We start from the raw sequence: 22830 nt of genomic DNA, 5'->3' as shown, positions 1-22830 counted from the left end.
TCTATCTCCATCTTTTTGCTAGCAGGAGCCATTATAAGAATGGGAATGATGGGTTTATAAGTAAAAAAAAAATCTTGATCAAGATCAAGATCAAATCAGTGAAATTGAGATTAGGTTACAAGGAAAAGAGGGGAAAACGCGGAGAATAATAAAGAAGACGGGGAAGAGATGATAGACTGTAAAAAAAGATGATGAAGAAAATTGCAGTAACAGGTAAAAAAGAAAGAAGAAGTAAAAAGAAGAAAGAAGAAGATGAAGGAAGACATATAAGGAGATTTACTCTCGTTTTCCGAGGTTTATCTCATTTAATGCGAAGAATAAATGGATAGAAAGAAGCGGTTATAAGGACGTGTCAGATAATGAGTGGTCAAGAAGACACGCGTAAAGTAGGAAAGCTCAAATTCCGGAAGTGTGTCGGCAAAGCAGAATATGAAAAGTTGAACATGTGCGATACTTTAGGATGGAGATTTATCATACCGCTCACTCTAAAAAGAGAACGAAATGAGAAGAGGCAAAATGTAGGAGTGAAATATCGCACATTCATTACGTATGCGAAACAAGGATCATCTAGCACAAGCGAAGATCATCGCACATAGCAAAATTGAGATGATGTATTTGATGATGTCAACATAGTCACGAGTAAAGTGTGATGATCTGTGCGAAGTATAAAGTGTGCGAAGTTGAACAAATGTACACGAGCGATTGTAACGCACAGTGATTCCGAAAATAAGGGATCTATTGGCTGTCATCCACTATGTAAAATCCTATATAAAGGGAAGGGCTGTCATGTAATGGGAGAGATCTCAGAGGGTGTGTTAGACAAGAAATTAGGAGAGAGAAAGTTTATTTGGAGAGCAAGTAAAGTATTTGTATTACCTTGTATCCAACAAAAGATTTTAATGGCTAAATGAATGATTTTCACCATAATTTCTTAGTATATTGTTTAGATTCTTGTATGGATGTGGTTGTAGGATTTTCTGCAACTACATCAGTCTTGTAAACTAAACTGAAGGTCCGCAGTTCAATCCTCCTGCGTGAGGGCATGACATGATGCTCATTGTTTTTTTTCTACAAATTTAAATCCATCCCATTTTTGGATCAAGAAGGTGATTTTCTTGTATCAAGTTGTTGAACTGGTTAACTGTAGTGTCGATACTCTGGGTTCTCCCAAATTTCGCTAGATATTGATGGAGATATCTGATTCTTCAGCCGAAATGGAGCCATATGATCATCCGACACTGTGAATTTATCGGCAAAAATTTCCACCTTAGTTCAGATGATGTGAATTCTGTAGGCCGAGGTGACAGGAATTCGCAAAGCACAAGCGACATCATCAAGTGCACCCAACTATTGAATCAGTGTCAGGTTGTGTAGCTCTTTTAATTCAGGAATTTTTGTTTAGGCAGACTGTTGTTTGTCTGGAGATGGTTAAGTTGATGATTGTTCTCCTCATGAGTATTTCTAGACTCTACAAACTCAAATTGGAAACCAAATAATGTTTGGTAGACCTGAGAAGAGGGATCCTTGAAATGCATTGCTTAAGCGAAAAACTTGAAAATTGTAGTTTCTGGTGATTCTGATTTTTGGCTGCAAAATTATGCAAATGGGCTTTGGTAAAGAGATCCAGACCACTTGTCAATGATCACAATTCACAACTAGAAAAAGAATAGTACATTCTAAGATTTCTTCATCGTGACAAACCGAAGATGAAACAGGTTCTGATTCTACTAATTCGGAAGAAGAAAAAGAAGAAGTAATGACAAATACCCACCTTCTCAATTCATTAGTAAGTTTCCAGCTTCAAGGTAGACCGCGATTAGAAGAAGAAATATTAGGCTTGAAACATTTGGCCAATTACACAACTTGTTATAGCTGAAGCTTGCTCATACTGAATTCTACAGGTTGATGGTTGATTTTATTGAAGCAGAGAACAAGTGATTTGGAGATATGGTTTTTGAGAACCTTAAAATTGGTCGGTCACTAGAGTTCCCGAATACTCGAAACAAAAGTAAAATACTTGTTGAGTGCAAGTAAGGAATATGCTCATGTTGCAAGCAAGCAGGCATTGACATTACGAGCTAGAAAAGCTGAAGCTTCGAGAAATCAAGAAAAGCTGGAACACAAGGATAATATGATGAAGCTTCTGGATCTAAAACAAATTCTTGATCAATTAGAGGACCAGAGGAACACCTCGACAGAAAAGTTAAAGTTGGTAGAATTAGAGAAGAACAGCTTGACAGAGAAACTATATTAGAGTTGGCAGAAATCTCTTACTTCAAAACCCCATCCAGTACAATGCAAGTGATGATTCATGTTGTAAAATCAAACCTCACAGATATCATGCCTTCAGATGGGTTCTAGTCTCATTTTAACTGAGCTGATATGAATTTTCAGTTTTTATTTTTCCTCCAGATTGAAGAGGTGTCAACTGCAGAACATCAAGAAGACCAACTGTTACCTGAACTAGAACAACTTGGTAACCTTAGGATAGATTAGTTCAAAGAAGAATCAAGAACAGGAAAGCGTGAAGAAAAGAAAAAACATAATCCCTTAGAACTCAACTTCAATCAGAAAAATGAGGAGAACGATCATAACCCAGGTTATGGTTCCGACAATTATTTTATAAATACTGCAAATGGTGAATCATGTACACACTGTTATGAATTACCAAAGAAAGCCAAAACTACTGAAGAAGTTGAAATGGTGGATGATATGGTATGAGAAAACAAGCAAAGGATAAATGTTTCGGTCGGTTTCTGTTTCATATGAAGCTTAATGAACATCATGTTGCAGGGAGGAAATCTTGCTCAAGTTTATAACATACATGGACTTACTATTATTCTAAATCATGCTAACAAAATAGAACCTGATACAAAGCTGTAAAAAAATATATTTTGTGTGTGTAAAATTGTTATTCTAGTTCATGAACTTCAAGCTTCTTATTATCTAGCTGATGATGTGAACCACAAATAGATTTTCAATAAATAGAGATAATACAAAGTTATGCATCGCAAGCATCAAACAAGCAAGTTCTGTAAAAGAAAAAAGATAGAAGAGTATCTTGTTTTATATATAAAGTAACTAAGGGATAATAATGCCATCAGTTTTGCTGCCAAAAGATTCAGTTTGTAACCCTCTTAAAGATTGATTTTCTTCCTCCACCTTTAAGACCTGTGTCTCCGACTCCGTAAACTTCCTCTTACAACTCTCCATCTGCTTTTCATTTCCATTCTTTACCCAAAATTCAATTCCATAATTCAATGAAAAGGTTGCTAGAACCTCCAATTCCATATGCATTCTATCTAACACTCCAAACTCATCATCTTCGCAGACTTCGTTTTATAATCTGAGTTTATTTTATTTATGAAGTTCAAATCATGGGTTTGATTCTGATTTCAGTTTTATAATCTGAGTTTCGAGTTAGGTTACTCTATTCGTGTAATCTGGTTGTATTGATTTTCTAGGTTTTTTTTTGTTTTTGTTTTTTGATCTGGTTTGTGTTAATGGTATTTCCACCATTCAGATCTAAAAGTTGTTGAATTTACAATGAGTTTGGTTTTTATTTTTTCTTCCAGATATTGAGAAGATTAGTCAAAAGCAAGGAAGCAGGAAAAATTAGATTCAGATTCTGGGAGGTTCTCAAGCACAACAGTTTCACGGTAAACTAGATTTGTACTCCGTTTATGTCCCTAAAGCAAAGTTATTCAACCTTTTTCAGTAATATATAATGCACTTTCATGTCATTGATGTTACAATTTGGTGTTCTGTTTTTTTGGCTGTTGCAGGGGAGCCATCTAAATGACATTGATAAGATATTAGATTGGTACTGGCATTTGGTTAGGTTAATTCTTCATTTTGCTAAAAGGCCTTTCAGCATTATTTCAATTTTTATTTAACTTTTCATGCTTATACAAAAGATAAGAATCTGATTTACCTATCATCCGTGAAGCATCCAACGCAATTGCATTAGGGATATGAACTCCGGTGAGATTTTGGCAAAGCAAAAGTTTCATTAATACCAAATTCGGTAGAAGATTCTAGCTTTATTATGATTTGCTAATTGCTATTAAGGTTACTAGGGGTAAATGGTGCGCTAATACTTTCAGTTTTACTAAGACTTATATCTAAGTGATTTTTTTGTTTTGGTATAAAGGTTGATGGGAGGTCAAATGCTTAAACTTGGGGTTGCAAAACATCCAAACTCGTATTTAAATGGTGTTGGAATTTATGTTAGCATCTCACCTTCTTTGGGCTCAGATCAAGATTGGATTTGATCTTGTACTAGGTACCTCCCATGTAGACGATGGATTGTGCGGTCACATAACTAAGGTAACCTCACTTATCCATCCATTCGAATATGAAATATTAAGAAGGTTTTTATTTACACTTTTGAATGTAAGGGTAAGACCTGTACCTTAAACCTTATTTGTTGAAGCTCTATCAGTATTTTGTATTCAAATTACTTGCTTTATCATGTTCAATTAGCTATCATTTCCTAGTAAACAAACTTGAGCAACTAATTTGATTGCGAAGTTCTTTTACTGTGTTGCAGTATGATTGCATCTATGGAGATTCAAATGCCAATTAATAGAAGCATTGATAAGCAGGATCTTCGAGCACTTATGAAGTGGGATGATGTCCATCTCGATTTTCCATGTTGGAAGAAATTGAAGCGTCCCCTCCAACTGATAAGTTGGAGCATATACAATTAAATTATAGTCAGGTATACAACTTTCTGGAATTTTGATACTATTTTGTTGTTATATAACTTTTAATATTGATCATTGTCCACTAAGATATGGAATTGGATCCGACACCATCTTAAGACCATGGGGTTCTTTGCTCTGCAGACATGGTGAAGATCCCTTAATATTCCAAATAATCTTATGCCATATATCCAACATGTAGCTGTTGGTAGATTGCTTGAGTTGAATGTACACAGAAGGATGGTATTATGGTAAGAAGGAACTTATATATCTGTTTTCATATTCTTGTTTGTTTTTGTTTGATAGTTCTGTAAGGAATTCAATTCCTAATGTCTAATGTAGTTATGTGTAATGTGTGTGATATGGTTGATGAATGTGGACTGAACGATTCCAATTTATTAGTGCTTGATTGTTTTATGCTAATGTTTTTGTAAATTAAACATATCTGGACTATCAGTTCCAATTATTTTTATGATCAATTAGAGCAGAGTATTAGATTGTGTCCAAGTAGTGAATTCTAGGTGAGCTGCAAGTTTTTCAATCATGTACTGCTGTGTGCTTAATATGTTTTTGTGGAATGATGTTTAACTTAATCATGTACATTGTATATTTTCTTGGTATGTCTTATATTTGCTACTTGCAAGTGTCTTGTATTGGTGAACTTTCTTCATTTGGGTGTGCATTGTGAGGCAAATAGATGAGTTAATCTTTTAGTTTGATCGACCGTCATTCCATTTCGTATGTCAGTACGAAGTGTAATACAAAGTACAAATCCTTTTCTGCATTATTTGGATTTGCACTATTAGGAAATGGATATTCATGATATTTCAATGACTATTACCTAGTATCTTTCAATTGTATTACTTTCCAATCTTACTTTTATACTCGTCATATAATGAATGTCTGCCTTACCGTTTCTTTGGTTCATTTGTATGCTTTGTCTCTTTAAACCTGCATCCGAAGTAATAAACTTTCTTCGGTTTGGTGAGTATTGATGAGCGATAAGCACACTAGCAAGTAGATGAATTAATCTTTTAGCTCAGTTGATGGTTATGCTTAATACGGTTACAATTATGTGTTATATTGTATAAAAGAGCCTTTGCTGAACTATTTGCGATTCTATATCTGGATTTACATATCTCTATGATTAATACCTATTAGATGTGTCAACTGAATATTCTTCTCTTGAGACTACCTATATGTTTGCGCATTGAATATCCTTTTCACTACGGGATCAGTAGTCTTATCCTTCTTGTTCTTCCTTATTTTGTCACTGGGTAAGAGAGAGAGAGAGTTAAGGAATTGTTTGATTTACTGGTTGATCAGCAATGTTTTCGATGTGCATATTATTGAGTTTCTTTTCGTCTGGCATGTCAGCGGTTTTTCAAGTTGGCTAATCTTGTTAATGTATGTATGATTTTGTAGGAGGAGTCTGCTGCAATCAGGGCTGCAGGAAAGGCGTGGTACCAAACTATGATCTCAGACAGAAGTGGCTTGGAGTGTCTCAGTGATTCTCTTGCAGTCATAGTTCAGTGATTCAAAGTACAAAATACAACCTTTTGTACTTTGAATTGTGCTTGGTTAAATTTCATAATGAATAGAACTACCTTTTGTTTTTGGATAGTTTGCGGATTGAGAAATTGTAGGCCTATATTTCAGGTTTCATTGTATTGCAGGCCTGTGTTTCTGTATAAAAGTGTGTTGCAGGCCTGTAAACTGGAAATCCAGGCCCCTGATAATGGACCTGGACTATCCGTTTTTTAATTGTAATTTAAAGAGTTTGTATATTTGTAACAAAAAGTGTTAGTTAAAAAGATCACGTGTCATCATCTCAGTGTTGATGTAAGAGGATGATACGTGTCATTCAAACATTTGTTACAAGCAATAGGTAACACTAATAGATGTTACGATAACCGTGACAAAAGAGACAAGTGTCTTCTATTGAATCGTTGCAAAGTTCATTCACACCAATAAATGTTAGAATTGTTGTCAAATTGGACACGTGTCCATAAAATTTGATCAATCGTTGCTGTTTAATTGTGATTAATAAGTGTGACTTTAAATAATAATTGTCACAGAAAAAAGCGTTGCAACAAATTACAACAATTATTATGGTGTAGTGGTAGGTGTGACAAATTTATTTAGTAGCATAAATAATAACGTGTGACAAAAACCCGGATATGGTGTAGTGGTAGGTTCCCAATTCTCGGAATCATACTTCCTTATGATCGGAAATACATTGGTATGATTCTTAAGAGAAGGTTCCGAAACATGGAACCATGTATACCACCAATATTGATAATAATAAGTTGTTGGTTATTAAATTTTCCAAGTGAAAATAACAAACAAATATTGTGAAAAATATTGGTTCTTACCTCCAGAATTCCCCAAAATGCATTAAAACTATCTTTGACACACGTCGAGCAATCACCGAGGACCATATAAATCTCTGATAAAATCGAAGACCCCCAATTATATATTGGTGCTTGCTCTAAATTTTCTAATGCTTCGAGAAACCAATTAACACCACTGATCTAGCATTTGGAAATAGACATTGGCCTAGTGTCCACAATACAAACAGACGTTCGAGCTCATCATAATGGTCGGGGAACAAATATTCATTACCAGCTACCCTGTTTTCATTTATTTTCCTGGCATAACGTATAAAAATGCTTTCAACCCAGCCACTTTTAACCCATGCGCTTTTAGTTATTTATATGAAACATTCCCTTTTACATCACTTGAATATAAGGGAAGTCTTTGTTTCCATTTATCTTCTGATAACCAATTTAGTTTGTTAAATGGAAGTAAGTTTCCAGCACATGGAATTCCCGTTAACATGTACAAATCTATCGGTGTAACTCCTATTAACAATAATTATTCGTAATTAGAATTTGTTGATTTTTATAAAACAAAAACATAATCTAAAAATTAAATTACTAGAAAAAACTGACTCACCGCATTCAAAGTCCTTGAAAAAGAACGTGTTTGTAGTCTTCCATCATTGTTTTAATATAACTTGAACTCCTTGAGTCATGTGGTTTCTAGGTTGTATATGATATAGATGTCGCCAAGGATATCTTCTAACTCTCTCTTAAATAACAGTGGGAAGTAATTGAAAAATGCGTGTAACTCAGCCCATCCACCTCTTAGAGTTACTGAATTAACTCGCTCCTCATGGCCAGATAGGTGATTAGACAAAATACCTTCACCGGCTACTTGTCTGACATTATTAAACTCATAATTTGTATCCACAACAAAACTTATTCCACTGGCTGGGGTACTAGTACATCCTTTGGCTTTTCAATTTCTTTTTCTTCTCTCCATATTTGTTTAAAACAAAAGATAATTGTTTAAGAAGAAGATTTGAGAAAAGTTGAGAACAAAAGAGAACAAGATGCGGTATTTATAGGCGTTAGAAAGTCCAACGTTGGCGATATTGATTATAACGCCAGCGATAAAGATGTTATCGCTGACGATATTGCCAATAACGTTCGGTAGAAACTCGATCGCTCCATGATTTTCTAATAGTAGCATAATTGGTTTGCCATGCCACCTGGTATGCCAAACTGTTTTTTTTTGGATTATCCTAACACAAACCAAGATTCTGGCCCACAACAATCACCAAACAGTATACATTCCTTCTCAGTCAAACCAATCTTCGTACACCTTCACAGCATCTGCATACAGACACATATTCTTTTTGTTTTAGAAAGCCACACACTCAACACGTGCTCAACAATCAACGGACGTAATATCAAATACCCGATGCACCAAAAAACAATAAGACAATTTTCATCTCCACTTCCTCGTCTTCATCTTCATCGTCTGTTAACAATCTTTTCCATATCCACACAAAAAGAAAGAAGAAGAAGTGATAATTAATAATAAATAATCAATTAAATACAAACCAGAAGAAGCAGAAGAAATTGGAACCAGAGAAGGAGAAGAAGGAGAAAGGAAATGGGAACAGGAGCATCAAGAAACTCAGATAGTTCACATGGAAATGATGGTAGTGAAAGAGGAGGAGAAGATCATTCTGGTGGACAACTTTATGTTTCACTAAGAATGGAGAATTATAAACTAAATGGCGATATTATCCCTCATGTCTTTGGTTCTGTTCCTCTTATTGGTTCATGGGATTCTTCCAAAGCTGTAAGTATTAATTATTACTTCACTTTAGTGTTTCTCACTAATTTCACCATCAATCTCAATTTTCAACAATTTTGAACAATTTTTTATGGTGATTTTGTGATTCTCGATGAATCTGTAGTAATAGAGGATTCAATTTGAATTTGAAACAATTTCTCATGATTACTGGTGAATTTGTAGTTGGCGATGGAAAGGGAATCAACATCTATGTGGATATTGAGTTTCGTTGTTCCACCAAATCATGGTAAGAAGTGATCGATACTTTAGTTCGCTGTTTATGGTGTAAGAATCTGAATTTGATTTTGATTAAATTTCTTTGTATTTGTTTGGCTGTGAGTAGAGGCATTGAATTTTTTGTTTGATTTAGGGTTTAAGGAGTGGTATATGATTTTGATTGGATTTTTGTTTGGTTGTTTGATTGTGTGAGTAGAGACATTGGATTTTAAGTTTTTGTTGAAGCCCAAGTATGCAAATACACCATGCATTATAGAGGAAGGGTCAAATAGATTACTGTCAGGAGGGATATTGCAAGGAGATACAAGGATGGCGGCATTTAGGGTTGATACTGAGAGTGATGATTTGTTGGAGTATCGTGTATTCGTTGAGGCGGATAGAGTTTCTCCGTTTGACCTTGCGGCTAGTTGGAGAGCTTATCAAGAGAATCTTGAACCATCAACTGTGAGGGGGATTCCTGATGTTAGTATTAATGCAGCACCAGAAGTGGGCGTCGAGGTATGTATGGAAATATGTTTGCTAGCTGTTTTCGGTTCTTGTAATTTTGATCAGTTTATGGATTCATGAAAGAATGATGAACTTAGACTTTTTGGGATCATTCACGACAATATGAATCTTTGATATGGTTTTCAGTAAACAGACTTTCGATGCCGCAAACAATTAGTTTTAGAGTTCTACTGTTACTATTTATCTGCAGTTACGTACAATGGATCAACATGTACGTGCTTAGTAGCCTTGGTCATGATCCCATGAAGCTTGGAAACTGCCACCAATGCAAGTTCCTGGTGATCAGCCATCACAATGAACAGATGCTCATTTCCTTTTCGTTTCGTCAAAAGTCTTTTCTGGTTTGTTGTAGGTTTTACCCGGTATACTTGTTGTTTAGAGGGGAAAGGACAATGTCAAATAAATAGTTGTAATTTGAGATGATCCTTTTTTTTGCAATTTTAGTGACACCCTTTTCCCCTTGTTTGGTACAGAGTGGCTCTTCAGCAAGTTTGGAGCTTGATCTAGAACATTATGTTGTTCCTGCTCCAGCGGCTTTTGCGAACTCAGGCCTTGTTTATGCAGCTAACTTTACAGAAACTCCAAGATCATTAACTTGTGCTGGGACATTTTCCAACTCGGAAAGGCCGAGCAGTGCCTCACATTCACATAACACTGCTGGTGTTTCCACTGATCGAACTGCTACTAGAAAGGTTATTTGTGCACTCTTCTTGTGACTTCGTCAACTTAGACAGATGAGAGAGATCTTACAGGATTTTATGGAGCTTTTTGGTAGAATTGTTAATTGTTGTTCTCGAATACACTAAGTCCAAGGGTGACAGGGTCGTGTAGTTCGGTGATACTAGTTTCAGATGCTGATCCAACTAAACACTTACTCTGTATTTTCTGTTCTTTGTAAACTAATGCACCAGTTAATTATAGATAATATGTGATAGTTGAGAAATTACACCCACATCTATATGAACAGGAGTTCAGCTAAAGTAACTAGAGTTATATGGATCAAGAAGACTATAATATTGGATAATACAGTCTGAATATTAGGTCATTGAAGTGTTTTTACATGGCCTTTCTCTTCAAGTGGTGCGGTGCACATGCATGCACTGGACGCTAGAAAAATTGTTAGGTCTAGTTTATCTGGTCCTTAGTGATTCATTTCCCATCCTGAAATTTGAGTTTATTTTATTTGCCTAAAGTAACTGTGGGAATGTATGTCTCCCATGCTTGCATTATGACCCGTTTCTTTCACTTTTCACTTGCATAACAGTTTTTTCTCGATTGCATGTATTCTGAATCTATTACTCAGTAGTTTAATATTATGTAGGAAATGGAAGTCATAGTCCCAGATCCTTCCAAGATTAATCCAACTTCTGGCATGGTCGAGTCGAAATCAGTGGGCACATTCTCACCATTTCAGAGGCAAGATAGTCATAGGGGACTCTTTGTTGATAGGGGTGTCGGATCTCCAAGGCTAGCTAAATCAGTTAGTGCAAGCACTTTTGCTACTAGTCTTAAACTTGATTCTGATTCTAAGGTTAGTATTACTTTTACATTTTTTTTGTCCTTTTCATTCTCACCAAGAACAATAGTATTTTCTTAAGAAACAAATATGCTGCTTATATGTTGGAACTTGCACTAATATCATGTCTACTGGTTACTAGAAGAATGCCATACCAGAAGCTGCTGGAGCTGTTGCGGCTGCCGCTGTAGCTGACAGGATGCTTGGACCAAAGGAGGACAGACATTTGGCAATTGTTCTGGTTGGTTTGCCTGCCCGAGGAAAAACTTTCACTGCTGCTAAACTTACGAGATATCTTCGTTGGTTGGGTCATGAGACCAAACATTTCAATGTTGGAAAGGTAACTTTTCCTATTCCTAAAGATATTCTCCTGCTCTTGACTTTTCAGCTGATGACTATAAGTGTCAATGTGACTTTATGTTTTTTGCCTGTAACAGTATCGCCGCCTTAAGCATGGAACAAATCAGGTATTCTTATGCTGCTCGGGCTCTCGTCATATGTATTTTTATTTTTATTTTCCTTTTACTGGTTATCTATTTGAAATGTCTTTCTTGAAGCATTTCTCTTAACACTGAATGAGGATAATAATGTTTGCTTTGTCACAAGTATCCCAAATGGAAAAAAAAGTAACATGCTGTTGTTCACGCAGACTGCTGATTTTTTCCGAGCTGACAATCCAGAAGGCATGGAGGCACGTAATGAGGTGAGCATCATCCAAACATTCTAGTTTGTATTTATAGATTTTATAATGTCACATTTTCATGCTTCTGAAACATCAAGTACATACTCAATGTTTTCTTGATAGATACACTTTTTTGTTTAGAAGTCTCAATGTGATTTAGTTAAACTTTTTCTTTCAGTCAATTTTATGGTTTCAGTAGTTATTTGAGTATTTCATCTTGTAATGGCTATATCGTGAGGTCCTATCTGGAGTTTTGCCTCAGATCAGATGGTCATGCTCACACCTAATTAAGTTTTTCTTTTTTGCAAATAGTTTTAATATGTCACATTCCACTAGGTAGCGGCCCTTGCAATGGAGGATATGATATCTTGGATGCAAGAAGGTGGACAGGTAAACGACTTTATGTTAAGGCTAGGTAGGTCATGCTTGTTGGATCCTGTTCAGTTGCCATTGAATTAATATTTTTTTTATCTCTTATCCAACCATGGTACAGGTTGGAATTTTCGATGCCACAAACAGTACCAGTAAACGAAGGAATATGCTCATGAAAATGGCTGAAGGGAATTGCAAGGTACAAAGTCATTGCCATTGGTTTCCGGAAGACATCTGAATTATCTAGAATTTCAGTTGTTTGTATCCAATTTCATCTGATTTTCTGGCTTTCGATCGGTGTTATATTTCACCTATTAGGAGATAGTTCTGCAGCAAAACCTGAAACAAGGATGAAGTAGTGTGACAATGATATTGTATGATCAATTATCTTTTTTTCAGGGTTTCTAGTTGATTGTTGCAATCAGTTCTACCATGGCATAAGGTCCACAATAAATGTCGGATTAGGTGATTGACAATGTAGTAGCGCAAACTACTTCATATGGTTGAAACAGAGAATATGAGCGGAAGGATTATAGTAGATATGCAGTCCTACTTCCCAGCTGACACAATTTCTGTGTTTTCCTTATAGATCATATTTTTGGAAACATTATGCAATGACCGGAGCATTATTGAAAGAAACATACGTCTTAAAATTCAACAAAGTCCTGATTATGCAGAAGAGTGAGTGTGGTTATAGCTTACACTTTAAGCTCCGTCTATTGAAATCCTTCGGAAAAACTGTGAACTCAGTATCATGTGCTGTTTTGCAGGCAAGATTTTGAAGCTGGATTAGAAGATTTTAAAAGTCGACTAGCCAATTATGAGAAGGTGCTTGTTCTAATGATTCCTTTCAGGAAGTTTCAACATTATTAACATTGTTGTGATTTTGATTTCTATGCTGGTCCTTTTAAACAGGTTTATGAGCCTGTGGAAGAAGGCTCTTACATCAAAATGATTGATATGGCAAGTGGTCAAGGTGGGCAGATACAGGTAATTGAGTATTGTTCTTTCTGCAGTGTTCCTTAGTTGATCAGCTTAAAGTGGTGATTTTCTCGTGGTATTAGTTTGCAACTTTCTAGTTTTTACTAAAGAAATTTATCTTTAATCAGGTGAATAATATCAGTGGTTATCTTCCAGGAAGGATCGTCTTTTTCTTGGTAAAGTGGAAACTCATCAATATAGCAACCAAAGTTGATATTTTGTCATTTATTTTCTTATCAATAATATTTATTCATCACTTACTCTTTTCATTTTCATTTCCTTGACTAATTTAATCATAATCGGTCTGGATAAGTAATAATATTACCAGCGTGCCAATTAACGAAACATGTCCTTGCACTAGATTACCATGCATCTCACACCACGTTCAGTTAAGGTTTGGACTATTATGTCTTTACTAACTACTGAATATTTTTGTTTCAGGTTAATACACATCTCACACCACGTCCAATATTGCTTACCAGGCATGGACAAAGTCGTGATAATGTTAGAGGCAGAATTGGAGGAGACACAGTCATAAGGTGCATATTCTTGGATTGTTGTATTAAATCTTCTTTGCACAATCCCTTGATCGAGAATATAGTTTGTCCCTATACCCTCAAGCTTTAATATCTCTTGTTTTTATAGTCTCTCTAAAGAGTGTGATGCTTTAATTGTTTGAACAGTGAAGCTGGGGAACTATATTCGAAAAAGCTAGCAAATTTTGTTGAAAAGCGACTGAAATCCGAGCGGACTGCATCTGTAAGCTCGCTTTAAATCTATTGTGTATCTTGTGCTCCATTTTCACTTGTTTATACTTCACACTGATGTACCATATCAAAGTACTCAGTAGACTGGGTTTACGCAAAATTCATCCATATAAAGCATTGTATAACTCGTAGTGGAATGATTCAGATATGGACTAGCACACTGCAGAGAACAATTTTGACTGCAAGTCCAATTGTTGGGTTTCCAAAGGTTAGTTGGTAACAGCATTAGCATCTTTCATCTGTATAACTAGTATTAACCAGTTATGTCGATCTATAGTAAGCTAATGCTACTTTTAAATACGCTACAGATACAATGGCGTGCGCTTGATGAGATTAATGCTGGAGTTTGTGATGGAATGACATACGAAGAAATAAAGAAAAACATGCCCGAGGAATATGAGTATGTTGCTGTCCCTCCATTACCGTGTACACTTATCTTTATTATCCGTTTTGTTTTCTTTCCTCTTAATGGTGGTATGTAGGAACACTGTTTATTGAAGCTCTAAATGTTGTCTTCATGTTATCTGCTAATTTCAGGTCTCGTAAGAAGGACAAGCTGAGGTACCGCTACCCTCGGGGGGAATCTTATCTTGATGTTATCCAAAGGTTTGTGCAAACTCCATCTTTGAAAATCACGTTCCAAACAACTTTATTCCACCTAGCTTGTTCCTTACAAATGTTCTTCCATGTTTCTGCAGGTTAGAGCCAGTGATTATCGAGCTTGAACGACAGCGTTCACCTGTTGTTGTGATTTCACACCAGGTTTGTCTATGGGCTATCCCTTCACAGTATTTTAATGTCAAGCTCTCTCTCTCTCTGGCTCTCTCTCTCTAACTATTAAATCTGAACTTTTGTAGGCGGTATTGAGAGCATTATATGCATATTTCGCTGACAGGCCTTTGAAAGAAATTCCACATATTGAGGTAACCTTATGAATGGCTTAAAATTTCTCATGCGATATGTGCTTCTTATCGATCCATGTAATAGACTTGATATTCTGCATTTTCCAGGTACCACTCCATACAATAATCGAGATACAAATGGGGGTCACTGGGGTTCAAGAGAAACGGTACAAACTCATGGATTGAACTTGTTGTCACACATCCTTGAATCTGTAACATGTAACTACAAAAATGATAAATGATAAAACCACAGGGAGGTGCAAAATAACACTGCAGCAATTCTCAATTTATTTTTAACCTTTCATTCATCTAACAAAATTTGTAATAAAAATAATGAGAATTTGCTTTCGTCTCTCTTTTTGTATTTTGACAAAAACTCACTGTCAATTATTAGAAGGGTTTTATATGCTTGTATTTTCCGAAATAGTGAGAATGGTTAATATTGATCACTTCCACATTAGCCAGAAATCTATGATTTCTTTCATTTTCCGAAATCCAATTGCTATGATTTCGTGGCCGCAACTATTTTCAAGTCTACAGGAAAACCAATTGCAAGCATTATGCAAGGGACATTTACAGAAGCCGAACCAGCATGGGCCATCTGGTTTCATGGTACTCACCGGCTCACTACGACTTTTTACCCATCACCCACTTCATTTGACTAGTTTTTTTCTACAGTGCCATTCTGGCTCTGTCATTATGCATTTGTACGTGCAAGTTTTTTTTATTACGGAGACACGAAAATAGAGTAATAGTGGGAGATATTAAATCAAGAAAGGAGAAACAGAAAGCCAAATGTAAGAGGCGGAGTAGTGGGGTTGGTGCGGCGTTGGCTAGAGTTTAGACCTGCTACAGAGCCCCAAGCTAAAAAGTTAAATTAAGAATTATTTTCTGAAAGAATATTTTATAAGCAAAATTACTTTATTAAAAAATATACTGACCACAGTAAGTTTTTGAGGAAAACAATGCATCCACACATGATATCCCATTGTTCAAGAAAAAAGACATGTCTCTCTCTGCCTACATCGCGTGAACAAGCATTGGTATTGCCAAAGTACTCGAACCATTTTTGGTAGCTTATGTGTGAAGACTTAATGAGAGTGTTGGATTTTTTTCACTCTACCTAACTTAGCCTTTTGATGAAATGATGCAAGTTTGCAACCCCTGGAGCAATGTTACCACAGTTTGACAATTAGTTGCTGTTTTGACGATTAGCTGTTTAATTACCACCTAAAGTGTCCATTTTAAACCAACACCTGTTGAGATAAATGTCATGACCCAGACGGTCAGAAATGCACACGTGATTCGAAAATGAAACCATCTTTGAAGTAGATGTAGAGTTTGTGCACGAAATGAGACTCCAGCTAGTTTTGACCGCTGAATTGGGCCCTGGAAAATAATTAAAGGCCCCTAGTTATAGGACAGAAAATGTCATGAAATAATAAATGGTGGTTATCCCTTATTCTAATTTTTTAAATGGCTAAACTACTCCCAAATCATTAGTGGTAATAAAGTTAATTAGTTTAGTTAGATTAAAATCAGATTTAGGGTTAAAATTTTGATAAGAAAAATTGCGTCTTTATGTTGTGGAGAAGAAGAAGGTGAGTTTTTGAGGGAAAATTTGGGGTTAATTGAAATGAGTGATTCTAGTGGAGGAAGTGATGTTGGTGAAGGTTTAAACAACACACATGATTGTGTTGATGGTAATGGATTGGATATATGATGAAGACATGTTAATAGAGGAAGCTTTGAATAATGGTGCAAATGAAGATCTTATTGCTCAAAATGAAGGAACCAATCCTCAAAATGAAGAACCCTAAGCTCAAAACAATCAGGTAAACTTCCTATACTCTTTAAATTGTATGAATGATGCTCCAAGTTGACGATTCATGTACACTATGCAACCTCTCAAAGTGAGGGTCGTTAAGTCGAGAGGGTAATAAATGAACGACTTTAAGGAGTCGTCAATTACTTGACACAACCTTTGACGACTCAAACCTGCAACTTTTACAGGTTATGAAAAATCGTCAACCAAATGTGATATAATTGACGACTCCAGCTAGTTAGGTCACATAGAGTCGTTAACTTAATATGTTTAGAACCCAACGACTCTAAAACTTTTTACTCTCTGAAGATGTTACTCTTAGGGTCGTTAACTTGGCATTCCTATATGCTGACGACCCTGACGAGCCATTTCATAGTATAGTAGTCATTTCATAGATCAAGGGTCGGCAGGCAAAATTTATAAAACCAAACGACCCTTCAACATCGTTAATGACTTCAAAATTTTGACATGACGACCCTTCAACATAGTTAATGACTACAACCATTTGACATGACGACCCTTCCTATTTTTTAAACAGAGAACGAATTTTGTATCATACAGAGTCGTTAGTTTCATAAAGGGGTCGTCAAACAAAGAATCGTTAATGCTTTAGAAATATATTGACGACCCTATCACTATTTGGGACAAAGAGGTGGTTCTGCATAAGACAGAGTCGTTCGTATTTAAAAAGGGTCGTCGAGAAGAATCGTTAACGATTTAGAAATTCCTGGACGACACTATACTAGGGCTGAAAACCAGGTTTAAGGTCGTTATCTACTAAACCCCAATGGTTAACGATTTTTCATCAATTGAACATGCATATCAAAAATTGTTAAGCAATAAAAAACCGTGGTTAACGACCCTGAAACTGTAACTGCAGTTTTGCATTTGAAAACCTAATTTTTCAATCAACAAATCAAATTAAACGCAAATCCAACTTAGATCAGTTTTAGTTCACTTACGACGATGAATCAGTGAGATTTTTTTTTCTTCTCAGAAGTCGTTAATGGAATGGGAGACAGAGGGAGGGAGGGAGGGAGCGGAGAAGAAGAAGAATGAGAGGAGAAGTAGAAGAATGAGAGGAGAAGAAGTTTTGATTGAAATGATGATTTGGGCCAAGGTTAGTGGTTAATGAGATTTTTAGGATAGTTATTAGAGAAGACTAAATTAGTATTTTCACCAATATTTTGGAAGCTCTCTGCTTTTTATGGGATGGGTATAAATTGGATGAGGCCCCTAATTATTTTCCATGCCCCAATTAAGCCATGCTAGTTTTCTATCAATTACCATTTTGGAAGCAGTATATCTTGCTGTCCTTTGTTTTATTTTTGAAATAGTGCACTTTTCCTTTTATTTGTTCCTTCTTTGAAAAATCTTATAGGGTTTTGACTAACCACTTTCTTTGCTTAGTATTCTTTCCTCCTTACAATCCTGAAAAATATTGATTTCTAGACAAAACTTTAAAAGTCTCTCTAAGATAATGAGATATGCTCATTATATATAGGATAATGCTAAGCTCATTGAATTAAGTAACACTTAGAAAATTCAATGTCTCAATAATTGTCCATTTTTCAAAACATTGCTTGAAACTTGAACTTAGAACAAAGGGTTTAAGACAACATAGAGACACATACAGAGAGAGATAGAGATAGAGAGAATTAAAGAGAGTTAAAAAGAGAGAAACCCAATGCAAAAACAAACTCGAGAAGAAGAAAAAAAACTAGTTGGGATTTGAGGAGAGGAGATAAGGAGGAGGAAGAGGAGGCGGAGATGTCGATTCCGAGGTCGAGGCGGTCGAGGTGGTACTCGAGGCACCACCATTACAACTCTCACTTCTACTCATCTCCAACAACAACAACTAGAACTCCTCCTGCTCTTCAACTCCTACTGGTAGTAGCATTAATTTCACTTCATCATGGAATCCAACCAGTTGAGTCTTCTACTTCTATATCTACCAGTACTAATCATGAATCACTTCTGCTTCTTTCATGGATACAAACTTCATCATCATCATCTGTTACTTCATCACTAAACTGGAATCCTCAAGATGCAAACCCATGTAACTGGACATACATAACATGTTCACCACCACCACAAAACACTGTCACTGGTATAAACATTCAATCACTCCCTTTAAATCTTCCATTTCCTTCTGTCTTCTCTTCGCTTGGTTCTCTTGAATCGTTAATCATTTCAGACTCAAATCTCACTGGAACTATCCCTTCTGATATTGGTAACTTTGTTTCACTTAAAACACTTGATCTTAGCTCAAATGGGTTAGTTGGTATTATACCATCTTCCATTGGTAAGCTCAAGAAGTTACAAGATTTGGTTTTGAACTCCAATCAACTCACTGGGAGAATCCCAGCGGAGGTTTGTGAGTGTGAAAGTCTTGAGAATCTTGTTGTGTTTGATAATCGTCTCAGTGGGAATCTTCCCAGTGAGATCGGGAAGCTCGAAAATCTTCAGGTTGTTCGTGCCGGTGGGAATAAAGATATTGACGGCAATATACCAGACAGTGTGGGTGATTGTAAGGATTTAACAGTTCTAGGTCTTGCGGATACGAAAATTTCAGGTTCTTTGCCAGCTTCATTGGGTAGACTCAAGAATCTCCAGACATTGTCAGTCTACACGACTATGATTTCAGGGGAGATTCCGCCGGAGATCGGTAACTGCACTGAGCTTGTCAATCTTTATCTGTATGAGAACAGTCTGTCAGGTGCACTTCCGCGAGAACTCGGTAAGCTTGGCAAGTCAGAGAAGATTTTACTTTGGCAGAATAATTTTGTTGGTTCTATTCCTGAAGAGATTGGTAGTTGTAGTAAACTCAAAATGATTGATTTTTCACTTAATTTTCTTTCTGGGAGTATACCTTCATCTATTGGTAAATTGTTAGAACTCGAAGAACTAATGCTTAGTGATAACAATATATCGGGATCGATACCTTCGGTTCTTTCGAATGCTGTTAATCTAATGCAGTTGCAGCTTGACACTAATCAGATTTCGGGTTTGATACCACCTGAACTTGGGTTGTTGTCAAAGCTTAATGTTTTCTTTGCATGGCAGAATCATTTAGAAGGAAGTATTCCTTCTACATTGGCTACTTGTAGTGACCTTCAAGCTTTAGATTTGTCACACAATTTTCTCACTGGAAGTGTTCCGGCTGGCCTATTTCAATTGCGCAATCTGACGAAGCTTCTCTTAATTTCAAATGATATTTCTGGTGCAATACCACATGAAGTTGGTGATTGCAGTTCCTTAGTTCGGCTTCGGCTTGGAGATAACAGAATTGGAGGAGAGATTCCGAAGGAAATTGGGAGACTAGTGAACCTTAACTTCCTCGACTTGTCTGCGAATCATTTGGTGGGTTCTGTTCCTGACGAGATTGGAAATTGCACAGGATTGCAAATGGTGGATCTTAGTAACAACTCGCTCAGTGGGACGCTGCCTTCTTCTTTATCATCTATAGCCGGATTACATGTATTAGATGTTTCTCTCAATCGTTTTGTGGGTAACATTCCGTCGAGTTTTGGGAAGCTTGGTTCATTGAATAAGCTCATCCTTGGCAAGAATTCGTTTTCCGGACCAATACCTGAATCGCTCGGACAGTGTTCAAACTTGCAACTGCTTGATTTGAGCAGCAACAGTTTGTCTGGTGGAATACCTGCTGAATTAGGCCAGATTGAGGCCCTCAGCATTGCACTTAATTTGAGCGGAAATGCGCTTTCAGGAACCATCCCAAATGAAATATCCGATCTTAATAAGCTCGCAGTGCTTGACATATCACACAATAACCTTGCAGGAGATTTAAAACCGCTCGCGCCACTGGAAAATCTTGTCTCGTTGAATATTTCCTTCAATAATTTCACTGGCTATCTCCCAGATAGCAAGCTATTCCATCAATTGTCTGAAACAGAACTAGGTGGAAATCAAGGTCTTTGTTCTTGGGGGCACAGGTCATGTTTCATAAGCAATGCTGCTGGGATGGATTCAGCGAGAAAAAGTGCTATCCGGTCTAGAAGATTGAAGCTAGCAATTGCCTTACTGATCACATTAACAGTGGCAATGTTAATTTTAGGAACCATGGCAGTGATTCGAGCACGGAAAGTTGTTAGGCATGACGATGAATCTGAACTGGGTGCAGGAGATCCATGGCCGTGGCAATTCACTCCATTCCAAAAGCTTAACTTCTCAGTAGACCAAGTACTGAGATGCCTAATCGAAACTAATGTGATTGGAAAAGGGTGTTCTGGAATGGTTTATAAAGCAGAAATGGATAACGGTGAAGTGATTGCAGTGAAGAAATTATGGCCAACAACAGTGCATACACCTAATAACAACAACAACGACGCCTGCGGTGGTGTTGGAGGAGGTGTTCGAGATTCTTTCTCAGCTGAGGTAAAGACTCTTGGTTCTATAAGGCATAAGAACATTGTCAGATTCTTGGGTTGCTGTTGGAATCGAAGTACAAGGCTACTCATGTACGATTACATGCCGAATGGGAGCTTGGGTAGTTTACTTCATGAGAGGAGTGGAAGCTGCTTGGAGTGGGACTCCAGGTACCAGATTGTTCTTGGTGCAGCGCAAGGCCTGGCTTACCTGCACCATGATTGTGTCCCTCCCATTGTTCATAGAGACATCAAGGCCAATAACATCCTTATTGGTCTTGAGTTTGAACCATATATTGCAGATTTTGGACTTGCCAAACTTGTCGATGATGGTGATTATGCTCGTTCTTCAAATACTGTTGCTGGATCCTATGGATACATTGCTCCAGGTTTGTTCTCTTCTTTAATTTTTCAGTAGTTTCACTATTCATATTTCAGAACACGCACGAGTTGATAAAAACATTAAATTCATCATCCATGATCTGCAGAATATGGGTACAGCAGGAAAATAACCGAGAAGAGTGATGTATACAGTTATGGTGTTGTTGTAATGGAAGTGTTAACTGGAAAACAACCGATTGACCCGACGATACCTGACGGTCTTCACCTGGTGGATTGGGTGAGACAAAAGAGAGGGGGAATTGAGGTCCTTGATCAGAGATTACGTGCAAGACCAGAATCCGAGGTAGAAGAGATGATGCAAGCGTTGGGTGTAGCATTACTATGCGTTAGCCCTATACCAGAAGAGAGACCTGCAATGAAAGATGTAGCCGCCATGCTCAAGGAAATAAGACACGAGAGAGAAGAGTATGCTAAAGTTGATGCACTTCTACTAAAGGGATCACCCGCAACAACAACAACGACGACGACTACTAATAATGAACACAGGCGACACGAGAAAGGAGCCCCAACGTCGTCAGCATCAGCATCATTGCCAGGTTCACAAGGGCAAAGTAATAATACAAGTTTTTCTGCATCATTGTTACTGTATTCGTCTTCCAGCATTGCTAAAAACGGTTTCAAATAATTGAAAAATGACAGTCAAAAGTTATAATCAAGGTATATTACTACATCTTAGGGTATTATCACTTCCGCAGTAGCTACTCTTACTTCAATAAAAATTAGTACTATACTAGGCTTATCCTTAGCCAGAGTCCTTTCTGATTCTACTCCTTATTCTTACAAATACAAACTCAAAGAAAGAAGAAAATGAATGAGATTTGTCTCCTTTTTTTTCTTTTTTTTTTTTTGCTTTGCTCAAATGAAAAGCTAGCTGGTTTATGGTCTTTGAAAGCTCTTTTTCCTACTTATCTGAGCAGTGGTGTCGCTTAGGCTCCGTTGTAAAAGGTGCTGGGCAAGGCGAGGCGCCAAGCCCGTTGTATCGCCTCGCCTAGCGCTAAAGGCGCCCAGGAAAAAAAATTGGTCATGGTTTGGCGCGTGGGAGCCTTTTTTTTCCAGGCGCTGTCCCCAAGCTAGTTCACCTTTGGTTTCCAGTCAGTTAATTTGGAACACTTTGTTGGGTGTGGTATATTTCAAGATGCCATCGTCCTTCTGCCCAGCAGTGTGCAAAATGACACCGTCAATGTACTATGTAAGGAAATAAAAATAAATACAAAAAGACAAAGTTAACCCTCTGAAACCGGTTCCCCTACATAATCTCATCTCTCAATGGATTAGTTTTCACTTTTTCGTTTAAAAACCTAAATCTCTATCGCCATCTTCTTCTAACCCTAAGAATCCAGCTTCCCGAATTCATCACTCTGTTGTGATTTTGATGAGGAACTTAAATATTCTCCCA

General features: G+C 36.9%; 2 protein-coding genes and 1 long non-coding RNA gene across 6 annotated transcripts; all 3 read left to right on the top strand.

The window, feature by feature from the left end:
- Positions 1-2992: 2992 nt before the first annotated feature.
- On the top strand, positions 2993-6652 carry LOC113355447. 3 transcript variants are annotated; one of them, XR_003362461.1, is made up of 6 exons: positions 2994-3659; positions 3786-3984; positions 4154-4329; positions 4553-4723; positions 4851-4957; positions 6132-6652. It is a non-coding gene; the product is annotated as an uncharacterized LOC113355447 (long non-coding RNA). The 3 variants fall into 3 exon arrangements; XR_003362462.1 differs by having other exon boundaries at positions 2993-3659; positions 3786-4329; positions 6135-6652; XR_003362460.1 differs by having other exon boundaries at positions 2993-3659; positions 3786-4329.
- A 1899-nt stretch (positions 6653-8551) lies between these two features.
- LOC113355446 (6-phosphofructo-2-kinase/fructose-2,6-bisphosphatase-like) lies at positions 8552-15268 on the top strand. 2 transcript variants are annotated; one of them, XM_026598303.1, is made up of 22 exons: positions 8552-8861; positions 9039-9102; positions 9289-9590; positions 10073-10291; positions 10921-11130; positions 11258-11455; positions 11553-11582; positions 11765-11818; positions 12134-12187; positions 12291-12368; positions 12759-12850; positions 12940-12997; positions 13085-13159; positions 13279-13326; positions 13592-13689; positions 13834-13909; positions 14063-14125; positions 14226-14317; positions 14455-14523; positions 14616-14679; positions 14775-14840; positions 14928-15268. In XM_026598303.1, the coding sequence occupies exons 1-22, from the start codon at positions 8670-8672 to the stop codon at positions 15003-15005; spliced, it is 2280 nt and encodes a 759-aa protein (XP_026454088.1). In that variant the 5' UTR covers positions 8552-8669; the 3' UTR covers positions 15006-15268. The 2 variants fall into 2 exon arrangements, with proteins under 2 accessions (XP_026454088.1, XP_026454089.1); XM_026598304.1 differs by having other exon boundaries at positions 11261-11455; positions 14928-15005.
- A 2945-nt stretch (positions 15269-18213) lies between these two features.
- Positions 18214-22219, top strand: LOC113355445 (receptor-like protein kinase 2). The gene is made up of 2 exons (XM_026598302.1): positions 18214-21421; positions 21521-22219. Exons 1-2 carry the CDS (start codon positions 18415-18417, stop codon positions 22057-22059), a joined length of 3546 nt encoding a protein of 1181 aa, XP_026454087.1. The 5' UTR covers positions 18214-18414; the 3' UTR covers positions 22060-22219.
- The last annotated feature ends 611 nt before the right edge of the window (positions 22220-22830 follow it).

Source organism: Papaver somniferum, chromosome 3 (genome assembly GCF_003573695.1).
Source record: "Papaver somniferum cultivar HN1 chromosome 3, ASM357369v1, whole genome shotgun sequence".
NCBI lineage: Eukaryota > Viridiplantae > Streptophyta > Magnoliopsida > Ranunculales > Papaveraceae > Papaver > Papaver somniferum.
This window is presented reverse-complemented; position numbering and strand designations above follow the sequence as displayed.

Bases quoted from the DNA above. Each gene is read 5' to 3' on its own strand.
- LOC113355446 (XM_026598303.1), top strand. From the start codon at position 8,670: ATGGGAACAGGAGCATCAAGAAACTCAGATAGTTCACATGGAAATGAT. The intron at 8,862-9,038 runs GTAAGTATTAAT...GTGAATTTGTAG, and splicing joins CATGGGATTCTTCCAAAGCT to TTGGCGATGGAAAGGGAATC. The intron at 13,160-13,278 runs GTAATTGAGTAT...ATCTTTAATCAG, and splicing joins GTCAAGGTGGGCAGATACAG to GTGAATAATATCAGTGGTTA.
- LOC113355445 (XM_026598302.1), top strand. From the start codon at position 18,415: ATGTCGATTCCGAGGTCGAGGCGGTCGAGGTGGTACTCGAGGCACCAC. The intron at 21,422-21,520 runs GTTTGTTCTCTT...CATGATCTGCAG, and splicing joins CTATGGATACATTGCTCCAG to AATATGGGTACAGCAGGAAA.